The 13,046-nt window shown below is 42.4% G+C and overlaps 1 protein-coding gene across 1 annotated transcript; it reads left to right on the top strand.

Moving 5' to 3' along the window:
- The first annotated feature begins 296 nt into the window (after positions 1 to 296).
- On the top strand, positions 297 to 12,227 carry slc25a26 (solute carrier family 25 member 26). Its single transcript, XM_053429361.1, has 6 exons — positions 297 to 445; positions 1,795 to 1,951; positions 2,843 to 2,961; positions 10,325 to 10,429; positions 11,014 to 11,061; positions 12,105 to 12,227. Exons 1-6 carry the CDS (start codon positions 413 to 415, stop codon positions 12,225 to 12,227), a joined length of 585 nt encoding a protein of 194 aa, XP_053285336.1. The 5' UTR covers positions 297 to 412.
- The last annotated feature ends 819 nt before the right edge of the window (positions 12,228 to 13,046 follow it).

Genomic DNA, 13,046 nt, shown 5'->3' on the forward strand with positions numbered 1-13,046 from the left:
ATTATTATTATAGCTATTATCATTCATGTACTTCCTTCTATATTTCAAGAATTTGTTTTCATGTCGGGCAGCACTTGTACTTTGTGTAGATATTATCCTTATTATTATAAACATTCTGATATTCTACCAGTTGACCAATTATTATTCAAAGAAACATAAATAATATGACTTCTAACTGAAGTCCTATCATTTGTGTGTGATGAGAACTCATACCCTCAACTCCTTCATAGAGACACTGGGAGCCAATCTTTTTTTTCAAAATCACGTGAACAGCGTGCGTCATGACGTCAGGTTGACGTGCGTTGGGCAAGATGGCAGCGTCCTTGAGAGGCATGTTTATGCAGCAGCGGTGTGCAACATGCTGAGTATCTGGAGATGTGAGGGGCTGAGCTGCTGACAGCGACACAAGAACATGGAGAAGCAGGGGTTCGTCGCCTCTCTGGTGGTGAGGCGCTCATATTATACACAGTGTTAGTGTAGGTGTCCATGTTGCTAACAGCGAATTGCTAATGTAACCGGAAGTTATTCCTTTAAGCTGCTTAACAATAACCAGTGTGTAAAAGAATAGTATCAGACAGAAACAATGACTGTGGTCATGTGTTCCGTGGTTTGTGAAAACCCGCTCACACACACACACAGTGCAGGCCATTGGAGAGGAATGCAACCTGAAGACAAACGATGAGAGTTTAATGAGACTGACTATGGACGAGTGATTTGATTTACACACGGTTTTCACCTCACTCTTGTTCATGGTGACCCCCACTGTCAGTATGTCAAGTCTCAGAAGATTTTACTTTAGAATGTCTGAGAAAATCAAAAGCAAAGTTTGCTACTTTTTCATTATGACACTTATATATCATATTAAATACTATTATAAATAATACCTTGAGAGGTGATGCAGATATTGCACTTTTTCACATTCTTATACAGACATTTTTGTCTCAGGAGGTTGGAGGCGGTAGCAACCCGTATTGACCAGTGGTGAATTTATTATATATATTATACTGAATACCCATCACCTCACTCCCTCTCTCCCTCTCATCTCCATCTGAACATGAAAGGGCACCTGTGGTAGCCTTCCGTTTTCATAAAAACTCTAAAGGGTATAATTTGTCCAGTCTGGGCTACTGTAAATAACATGGCGGCCTCCATAGAGAGGACTCGCTCCCGATGTAAATATAAAGTGTTCATGTTTGTGGCTATTTTCTGATATGAAATATTTTATTTTACCGACTAAACAATACCGAAAAGTTGTGCATTTGTGTTTATATTGTATATAAAAACGTGTTTTATTAGTTCTCTATATCTAGTTGTTTGTGTGTTTTTTTTGTTTTTGTTTTTAATACTTTATTTACAATTTTCAGATACATGTTGTTTGTGTGTATTTGTTTCTTTTTTACTTATTGTTCTTTGGAATGAAACCCCTGCTAAATCTGTAAAAAACCATCATCAATACATTTCTTTGTCATAAGGGTTGGATAATCAAGTCTTTGGAATCATTACAACATCATTTATTTCTTAATATATATTTATCGGCCAATATATCTGTATCCCTAATTTTTTCTTACTCCTTCAGTACCTGCATCAGCTCCTTAAATCCGATTTGGTCAGATTCTGCTTTTTACCATATCAACGATAATATGACAGTGTTGTTAATTGCTTTTTGTGCTGCCACCAAGTGGCCAAACAAACCACTGAATGCAGATTTAAATACATGATCCGAATACTTGATCCATCACTGGTGGAGTGTGCAGTGCAGCTCTGTGTCTGACATAGTGATTGAAATCTCCTCAGGCTGGAGGCTGTGCTGGGATGTGTGTGGATCTGACCCTCTTCCCTCTGGACACCATTAAGACCAGGCTGCAGAGTCAGCAAGGTTTCTATAAGGCAGGGGGCTTCAGGGGCATCTACGCAGGGGTCCCATCTGCTGCTGTCGGCTCCTTCCCCAATGGTAAGACAGTCACTGATAACCGGATATATGTTCTGATGTGAAGGACGTTCTCCCAGAGGTGGAGACTGAACAACAAAGACTCTTCTTCGTTGATCGCAAAATGCAGAGTAACTGTTTGAGTTTGGCGTCTAGAGCTTGTTTTAGCTGTGACACATTAATTTACTTGGTTTACTCGTCAAGCATCAACAGTGCAACTCTGCAGACTTGTTTGTGTTGTTGCTCAGACAAGTGTAATAACCCACTTTCAAATTAGTTTGATTTCTTTGCTTTTGCATTTCTTTTATTGAGGTTGGATGCAAAAACATAGTCAGTTTCAAAACATTATAGCAACTATAAATACACCTTTTCCATCCATATGATTTAATATGCACCATTAACATAGTAATTCCAAGCAGATCTCTGTATGAAGGAAATTCTGAATTCAGATTTTTTTTTTTAAGAACGACATTGGATTCAGACAATTCTATTAAGTGTAGGGTACCAATACAAGCAGTGGTATTTGATAATCAATAGATCATTTAATCAAAAAGTCACACAAATCTGTTCATTATTATGGATCTGTATAAATAATGCTCAACTCAATTGTAAACATAGTAACAAAGAAAAAACTAACAAAGATGAGATGTTGGAATCCCATAATATGTGTATAAATACATATGCTTATACTATATATGTGTATGGAGTTTGTTGAAGGTGACAAATTAAAGTTTGAACTTTTTCCGTATGAGACACACTTTCTTAGCTTTACACACACACACACACACACACACACACACACACACACACACACACACCTCAGTGTCTCCCCTGTCAGTGGTAGTGAGGGATATTAATTGCTGTATGGTGGTTGACTAATGGGCCTTAAATGGCTGTGGTTCTGCTTGGTTTCAGCTGCTGCTTTCTTTGTCACCTACGAAGGCACAAAGTCCCTGCTCAGCGCTGGCGGAGCACTAGCAGCGCCTCACATGGCACCTGTCACTCACATGCTGGCCGCCTCCCTCGGTGAAGTAGTAAGTCTGTCTGTCCATCACTGTCCCTTTTTGTCTCCTCTTGTGGATTTGGACTCTTATACCTTTTTTAAATCATGTTAATAGAGGTCTTGTTGTTTTTCCCACTACTCCCACACGAACACCACGTTATGTTAACGTTATTGCCTTTCAGATTTCACAGAACACTATATAAGGGAGGGCAGCAGGGGAAGGGCGGGGGTGGGGGCGCGGGTATGTGGTTTTGGCTGTAGGCCCCAGAGTCCAGCTGGGTGAGTTAAGGGTGCTTCCTCTGGACAGTCCTAGCATTTCCCCTCCACCAGCTGGGTAAATAAGATCTCATTACTGCATACTGACTCATGCACTTTCCCAGCTCAGGCCCCCTGACTCTGCCAATTCAGACTGGGGAATTTGGACTTGAAAGCAACGAGGAGCAATTTCCTCAGTCCGTCCCCTCCCGATCACTCGCAGGGAGCCGCAGTGAGTCTGAGCCATATGGGGTCCATGGGTAGTCTCAATGGCATGAAGTGGGGGGTGGTGTTGAGGGGTTGGGTTAGGATATGGAAAGAGCGATGCCCCCCTAGTATACCAACACAGCTTCCTGTAAAATTCTAGCTTGTCAGTATTCATGGCTTTTGGATGGATGTAATTTTGCCAAGTTTTGCATGTTTATGAAATGGGATTATTCCACACATACCCAGCCCTAGTATTTTCACTTGGGCCGGGTGCCAATCTGGTTCCTACATGGCCAGTACCGTCCGGACTGAATCACAATGCAGATTTCGGTGCCTCATTTCGGTTCCTGAGCTCAGTACTGAAATAGTTGCCATGCTCACAGAAAACATTAACCTCACTGCACATGTCTAGTTGACGTAACACTTGACTCTGGTGGCAGAACACTCTACATGGCTAAGACAGCTCGTGGCGTTAGCCTACGCTTAGCTGCTAGCTAGCTCACACTTGTCGACGTGACAAAAAATGTCCCTAAAGCTAAACAATCAAAAGTGTGGCTGTATTTCATGTGAAAGGATTTCTACACTGGGACGTGCAGCAAATGTTTGAAAATGGTTTAGTGGAAAGGGAGGAACACGAGAAACTAATTGAAGCACCTGGCAACACAGGACACATTTGAAAGCCGAGGGATGTTTCACTGCTGGTGCCAAGCTCATCAGCCTACAGTGTGGGCGTCGCCGACCCCGGTGGTGGGGAGACAATAGTTGAGGAGTTTGGAGTTGGAGTATTCCACTGTATTGAGAGCTGAAACTGTTGTTTGGTGTTAAATCAGTGTGGTTGGATGAAATTTTATTTGATATGTGATTATTATGTGCACGTGTGTATATTTGTATTGTTAAATTTAGCAAACTTTAAGCCGTTTACAGTTTAATGTTGTTATTGATTGTCATTTTGGGTTTTCTTTAAAGAAAAAATTATAAGTTCTGACATCGTTTAGGCAACAGAACTAAATTATCCATTTAGATCCAGTATCAGAAAAATACAAGCAACACCCAACCATGGTTTTCCTTGGACTTATGTTGATCTTGGTGTGTCACAGTGTTGAAGAGGAAACCATGTTACTCTCAGATCGGCACAAATTCAATAAGCGTGTCACTTGGTTTATGTCCGGTAGTTGTCACAAACAATATGCCAATTATTGCAGATACTGTATAAGTTTAACAGAGTCGGCACAATTTTCAACTTTTTGTTTGTGGCCCAGCACTCATGAGAATGAAAGGTGAGGCTGAGGTTACAGCTACGTTTAACCCCTGTTCCTCCTGTTCTGGATTTGAGCACATCAAATGCACAAATCCTCGGAGATGAGCTGAGCAGAGCAGGGGAGGGACCCCTCTGCATCCAGGCATAGGGATACGTCTTGTTCAAAGAGCGTAATCTCAGGGTTTAGCCATGAAAGGTTTACCCCAGTGCTGCCCCGAGTCTACGCAAGGCCTTTATGTCTGCTCTCTGATGCAACTGCTGCCACATATGGTTCTGCATCTCCTCACTCATCGTTAATGACTTTAAATTAAAAATGATTGCACTTAGGGTCTAGCAGAGGTGGTGGCAGCCAGACTAGCTGGGGTGCAATAGATCTGTTATGTCTGGTGCTGCGGCAATCTGACGATTAATCAATTAGCTGATAAGAGAAATGGAAGGTTATCAGTTGAGTGAATGTTTTTGTTGTTTACCAAGTGAAATGGCAGGTGTTGTCAGGTTCTCGCCTCTAAGGTGTGGAAATTTGTGGTGTTTATAAACGTTATACCTTTAGGTTTCATAATTGTTTATTAGTTCAAGCTTAAATAATTTTAACACTGGATCATTTGTTCTCAAAAAACGTTTTCCTTTGCGTTTGGCCCTCTCGTCCATAAGCAAACGTCTTAAAGATATATCCAAATGCCTTCCAAAGTGCAGAATTTCAAAAACTACTAGTCATTATTATTATTAGGCTCAGTGTATCAGCGATTAAATATAAGACGGAGTGTTTCCATCACAGGACATGATGGTGTCACAGCTCAGTTTGCACATGCCCACTGTTTCTTTGTGTAATGAACTTGCACCAGAATCAACAACAGTCATTTTTGTGTATTCTTCTGAATGGAGATAGTTTGTAAAATGAAGGTGTGTGATCATATAGATTTCTTTAAATGGAAGGGAGAAAATCTGTCAAAAATAATCAATAGTAGTGTGGAAAAGGTGTGAATCAAATAAATCTGGATGAATGTTCATCAATATATTATCGTGGAAAATGTTCTCTTCTCTCTGCCCTACCTCAGTTAGAATCTGAATTATTCAGCACAAATCACATTGATGCCAACATTAATGTAGACTGTAACAGATTTTCATTAGCATTATGTTTCATCTTCCACTTTGCGTAATTGTTCTATTCTGCCAATGTTAGACAGCGCCACATGTTTCCAGTGTGTTTCTCTCTGGCTCTTCCTCCTGCTTGTCTCACGCTAGCTGGGAGCAGCTGGTTGCTGGCAGCTTTTGACACACAGGAACTTAAAGAAGAAGAAGAATAAGCAACTTTTTATTCGGGTCTGAATTCACCAGTCAACCCCTTCATCAGCCCATGATCCTTTCCCCAGGAGTCTATTTAGTTGTGTTTAACCAACTGTTTCCACTCAGCAGCATTCACAACAGAAGCTTTGTGGGAGTTATTGCTTTGCTAATCCCATCCACAAGCCTGTCTGGATGATGGGCTCCAGTTGGCACTAACTTACTAGATGTAGACTGCATTCAAAGCCTATAATGATTGTACCACAGGGAGTAGATAAAACAAACTTCCTGTTGCCTATATAAAACAAAGACTCTTGATAAAGATGGGCGATGCATCTCCACTTACTGCCACAATCCAGAACGGAGGGGGGGCGATCAAGATGCTTGGGCTTCATGTTGGTGAGCTGTCACCCCGTCTGTCTTTATATATAGAGTTAATGATATAAGACGTGACCATGGTAACAACTGCAAAACAGGATTAGACAAATTATTCATAATAATAATAATAATGAAAATTATGATTATGATGATAACCTTAATAATTTATTTCTGTAGCAATAATCTAAACAAGGTTACAATGTGCTTAACAAAATGCATGGTTAGAAAACCACACAGAATAAAATAAGACAACAAATATAAGAAGGATAATATAAAAGAAAATAATAAAAACAAACCAAATCCATTAAACCACTTAGAAAAAGGACATTAAAATGCTCTCCCATAAAAATCTGTTTAAACGATGATTTAAAAACTGGTAGAGTGCTGGTAAGTCGGGCTCAGGCTGGGTTCACACATACGAAACTGTTTCTCTCAGATTCAGGTTTTACAGAATTATTGAGCTGCACTTATAATGTAGAAATTTGCTTCAGCTTTTGGGTGGTTCTCAAAGGTCACTTTAATATGAACTTACCTAACTCCTGGCGTAACTTGTACCCAAAGGCAGGACACAGAGGAGGAAAGTCAAAAGTTGCACAGAGAAACAACAAGAGGGTCAAGACAATGAGAGAAATCCTCTCCCGGGTGTTTGTGCGACTGCGGTGGCGCGGTGCTCCCATAAAGAATGTGTAAGCTGATGGCGTCTGTCAGGCTCTAGCAGGCTGTTATCCAGCCATTAAATCAGATTTATCTTCATTCCCATTCGCTCGACGTCGGCCCTGAAAGCTCATTTGTCAAGGCACCCCCCCCCCCTCACCACCACCACCGCCACACGTCTGTGGGAGGATGTACTGGAAAATACAGTGTGACATGACAAGATAGGGGGACAGAGAGAAGGAGGAAGCATGAGTTTTTTTTGCAGGGGGGATAGGGGGGCGCTGGCAGCCACTTAACTTGGCACCGAGAAATAATCCATGCATCGCCTTTGAGCAGCCACGCTCTGTGATTTATTGGCTGTTGTTTCAAAGTTGGAAACACTCTGCGTCCTCGTCTCTTCCCCTTTTCTTCATGACCTTTTTTTTTCCTTCCCTCTCCTCTTTGCTTTTATCTTTGCCGTCCCGTATTTCAGTCTCGGCGATGCTTTTCCACGACGGGGTTTACGATCAAAAACCCAGAAAAGGCCTGGGACTTTGGTGCTGATGCAGACTGTGGCACATGCTGAGTTTCATAGGGAGAGGTGCAGATTGTCTCGTCTATACAAGCTTTACTGTGTTGCCATTGAGATTTATCTTTAGAGCAGGGTTCTGGTTTTGAGCTAAGTAATTCTTAAATAACTTAAGTAAGGGATTAGCAAACCTTTCAGCTGGAGTTCATTGGTCTATTGGATCGTGCATTGCTACCAATGTATTGTATAATTGAGTGTATAAAATGAGGATATTCTGACACGCAATATCTCTAACAAAAATGGCAGTGTCTTTAAATGGTTGACTGCTTCACATTCTCTTTAGCAAATCACTTGTGAGTTTAGTACATTTTAATGACAAGGTCCAAAACAGTTGTCTGTTTTTCTTACCTTTTGTCTCCCTGCAGTGTTTAAACGGTAATCTCTCTATCTCCACTACGTCCTGATGGCCATGGGCGGTAAAAGAGGAATGGTGGGGTGGACAGAGGGATGCAATGACTCAATCTGCAGATTGATCTGCTGGCTATACAGATAATGTGCTCTGAGTCCCTGCTTATTTCCCAATTCCTGCCGTGGTTTTGCCAGTGATTGAGCACCAGCGTCGTACTTTGCTGTCTGGCGGGCAGCGCTGGAAATTGAAAACACGCTCTGTCATTTGGATTAACAGCAGCAGGCCGAGGGAAGCTGAGCGGCTCCGATCAGAGGCAGACAGCCTCCTAATTAATGCTGCTTGATGAATCCAACAGCTTGTAAATAAAGATGAATTGTAGCAGGAATTTAAAAGGCGGCCAATGGGTTTATAAGACGTTTACAAGCCAGAGGGAAGAATTGAGAACGAAGGGCGAGTGAAGTAGGTGAAGAAACAGACGTCTGTCTTCCTGACAGCCTTCCTCCTGCAGCCCTCCTCAAAACGTGAGGTAACAAGACTGATTTCTAATGAGGGACATCTTCATAAATCTACCATTCTCAAAGAGGATGCAGCTCAGACGTTCCCCAGCCGTATTTCATCACGGCCTGATTCATAACCAGCAATTCCATCGTTTTGCTGAGATCTGAAATGGCCTCAGAGACTTCACACTTTCTCTTCTCTTCACTCAACATTCTCCTCCCCACCCCCTCGACGTGCAAATTACTCCCAAATAAACAATGTCCCTAATTTATTTGGTATAATCTCAGCCTCATGCAGCCTTCCCCTCTGTTGTGACAAGAGAGGAAAGGCTGTCTCCACTCCATGCCCTCCATCCAATTACGTCAGTAATTACTTGTCATAGCCACTTTCTTTCTGTTTAGCCGCCTTATTCTTAGCCCTTTGGAGAATTGGTTTGGGGAGAACATGATGTACAATGTATTGTAAATGGTAACTTGACCAAAGGGAGGGCAAATGAGATCTCTGAGATGGATGCAGCCAGCCTGGTTATTGCAAGGGAGGTGATGCAGGTGTAGGTGTTGCCACTTGGTGGTGCTCTTGCACTGCAGTTTGGCTGCAGCTGGAAGTTCACCTGAAATACAAATGAGAGGCGCAGTGAAATCTTCCCAGAAGCTCATGCAAGTCTTTTGTTTTTGCTCGTATGTAGAGGGACTGAGGTTGATCTGCTCGCTGCGTTTTGAAAAGGGGGAGCTGCGTTGGCCGCCAGCAAAACGATACAGTGCTGGAAAAAATAAAGCTGTAAAATGGTACTAATAATAGTCTATAGTGCACTGGTATTTTGGCTATGCAAGTACGTTTTCTTTTGATGTTCGCGGGTTATGTCAACTCATATTGTGATTTCGCTTGACTTAGCCTCTCTCCTGTGTAATCTAGAAAAGTTCTCGCTCTGGCTCGTGAGGCGTCCTTGGTTTCTGGCAGAGGAGCCGACAGAGAGGACAAGCAGCTGACAGAAATGAGTCCTTGAACAGCTGTCCGGGCAGCCTCCTCTCTGCTCCCCTTGCCGTGGAGAGCAGAAGAGCCTTATCCTCTGGGTCCCCATCCCGTCTAAAACCTCTGCTGGGGGCCCAAATGCGATATCTGAATCGAGAAGGAACACAGCAGAAGAAGTGGTGCATTTCATCTGTGTTGCATTGCCTCCATCACACTCTCTCTCTCTCTCTCTCTCTCTCTCTCTCTCTCTCTCTCTCTCTCTCTCTCTCTCTCTCTCTCTCTCTCTCTCTCTCTCTCCCCATCACTCTCTCTCTCCTCCTCCTCCTCCTCCCTGCTTCACATTGGTGTGGCGAGGGTGGCACCAACAGACTGGCAACTGTGTGACCGAGGGGAGTCGCAGCAGGGGGCGGCTCACCGATCGCTCTGTGAGATTGCTCGCTGTTTGCCGGTATTTCCGCTCTGATGCAAGATAAATGGGAAATCAAGTCACCAGGTGGGCAGCTGTGCCTACCTGCCTTTAGGGCGATGAGAGTTATGAGGCATAAATATTCATGTCTGTCTTCACTAGCTGTTGGCAGTCCATATTTTTGTTGACATATGGTGGATGGGTTGTAACTTGTGGCGGGGAATGTGGATCTATCAGTGTTTGATGGAATTCGTTTGGACACAGTCAGCCTGATAAATCTTCTCAGTCTTCATGTTTGCACTTGCTTCCTCCTTCCTCATTTTGTTAATTGGCTCAATTGCACATGATCTAAAACCCTTGTTGTCATGGCCACCTGCCACAAAGCAAAAAGACGATCATACAGCAGCAGTGCAGTGGTGTGTAGGGCAGTGAGTGATCCTCTTGTTCACAGGTTAATGCAGTCAGATGCAATATGTTAAGAGTATTCAAAACCCTTATGATGGACACTACTGTAGATTGAGATCATAAATATGTGCTTGTTTGTTTAACTCATGCTCTGTCCATCCTGTAGGTGGCGTGCCTTATCCGGGTTCCCACAGAGGTGATCAAACAACGGGCCCAGGCTTCTCCCTCATCCACTACCCACCACATACTGCTGGCGACACTCAGAGCAGAGGTACACAGCAGTCGATGTCACTTTCTGAAGGGATTGTTCTGGTTTAATGCAATTTTTGTTCTATATTTTTATGTTTTGGTAATAATAGCACTGTTGGGGCAAGAGGCCGTCAGACGATCAAACAAATCTAACACAAAGGACTAAATTCTGTGATATCCACTAAAAGTTCAAGGTCATAGGACACGTGACCACCTCTGACAGCATATATATATATATATATTTGTTGCTGTTCAGCAAGGCCGTGTTCTAAGGGTCTATTGTGTACACTGTTGCACAATCTCTCTATAGTATGCCTTATACTATGTTCTCTAATTGGTCGTCTGCTTTGGAAAGTACTGGAAAATGTCCAATGTCAGAAAAGTGTTGGAACGTGATTTTAGATGCTGGTCAACTATCGGACAAGTGCTCTGACTGGACCATATCAGCATCTGTGTTTTTTTTAGTTATTTTACGGTATTTTACCTTTAGAGATTTTGCATATGCTCTGCTTGCTATTTTAAAAACATAAATGTTTTCAATAAAATTTGAATGATATGAAATCAAATGTGTGTCTGTGTTTGTGAAACTTTGTTTTCTCTGTGCAGGGTGTTCGAGGCTTGTACAGAGGATTTGGGAGCACAGTTCTCAGAGAGGTAGGATTAATAAACATTATTTTTGTCATTCACTTGTGATAATGATCGCAACCAATACTGTTTTAAATCTGATCGCACACATGATCTAATGAAATCAATTTAATGGGTTTATAGTAAAGAAAAACAATTTGACTGCTTGACGTGTGTGCCGTGAATTATTACTGAAAGAGTGGATGAACATCTCGTCTTTCCACTTTTGACAGAAGACATTTTAATTTCTCTTTCGCTTTATTGAAGTTGGAAATATTGATTTAAATTTTGTTTTTTTTCTACCACTTTCATCTCATTCAATTACTTGTTGGCGACACTCTCCCTCCTATTGGAAGCACATCTGATTAATTATTGCAATCAGTTGCGTTATAAATGCAAAACAAAACAAGGATAAATGAGCACTGCGCTGCACTCACCTTTTTGTAACGAGAACAACACTGGACTTCTTTGATTCATGATCTTGTGTTTAATTGCACCTGCAGTGCGTGATAACGCAAAATAATTGTAGTGAAAGCTGTGTTGATCTCGCACTTTTGGCTCCTCCCCTCCATCCTGCTAAGATTCACTGGAAGTTGAAAAGACAGATGAAGAGGGAGAAAGGAGTATTTGAAGGTGACACTTGTCTTCCCATCCTTTTTTGTGGGAGGTGGGAGAAGGTGCAATCGAGTCCCCTCCGCTGCGCTGGCCTGTACTTATTTTCTGCCTCACTAAACTGATGTTATTCACGCAAATTCCATCTGGACAGCCAGGGAAAAAAAGGACAACAAGACACTGTGATTTCTCTGAGGGGCTCTGAATAAATGAATACATTTGGAGGCTGGCGCCCGGCCTGTATGCATACTAACACTGGCAGATGAAACGTGGCGGCGGTGGCGGCAGGGATTTGGGGGCGCAGGAACAGCAAAGGATGCTCTGCAGTGACGCAGCAACGTGTGTCGAGAAGGTAATTCATTTTCTCTCGGCCTCCTTCACTATCCACGTATCTCGCTCCTATTGGCAAATCGACCCTGTCAGGATAAGTTTGTTTATGTGTTATGTCGTGCCTCCCAAAGCCCCCCTTGGCTGGCCCACTTATTGGAGTGCTCTCTTCATTAGGCTTCTCTGCTGTGCATGGTATCACATTCGTCACTGGTTTGGAGTTTGTGGCAAATTTGGAGATTGCGTTTGCCCTGTAGCACCACCAATCATGATTCATATCATCGCACCTACCATGTTGATTTTTACGCTGCACACCCATGAGAGGCCCTAATTTTCATTTACAATCTCCATCTGGAATATTGACTCATTTTTACTTTTGCCCAACATTAAGCTTGACTATGGTCCACTCTGTGAAGTTGTCGGCAAAGTCAGCACCTTTTAGGTTATAGCTAAAAAAAGCAGGAAATCAGTGAGATTCCGTATTTGGTGAATAAAGTTGTATCCCTGTGACAAAGAGTTTTATTCCTCACTGACAAAATGATGTACATAATCATCAACCACAGAGCAAGACTTCGTTCTGGTCTCTCTAAACCCCCAAAACTCCAAGATATATGAGCAGTCAATGTTATAATGTGGGTATAAACCTCATTGTATTTGTTGTACAACAATATGTCATCATCTAGTGACGTCTGTCATTTTGTCAAGATCTCTGAAGTCCACGCTCTTGTTGAATTCATTTTTTCTCTCACCACTAGATGGCATGCTTAGATTAGCACTGCATCACATGTCTACACCTGACTTGTTCCTGTTTCCGCTCCTCACCCCCCCCCCATCATCTGCTCCCCCACAACACCAAACCAGCTTTATGACATTTATGAGCTGCAGTCACGACGGTGAAAATAATGGCTTTTTTTTTTATGGCAAACGCTTTACTTTTCTGATCAAGAGCGCTGTGAGCTGATCTCAGATTTCGTCTAAATTGCTCCAATTTGAGTTTGAGTAATGAGCCTGAGATAGGTTATTAGATAGTAATTTATTAAATGCAGTGTGGTACAAGGAGTGTAAGTGAAGCTGAC

This window comes from Pleuronectes platessa, chromosome 2 (genome assembly GCF_947347685.1).
Source record: "Pleuronectes platessa chromosome 2, fPlePla1.1, whole genome shotgun sequence".
In the NCBI taxonomy this organism is placed as follows: Eukaryota; Metazoa; Chordata; class Actinopteri; order Pleuronectiformes; family Pleuronectidae; genus Pleuronectes; species Pleuronectes platessa.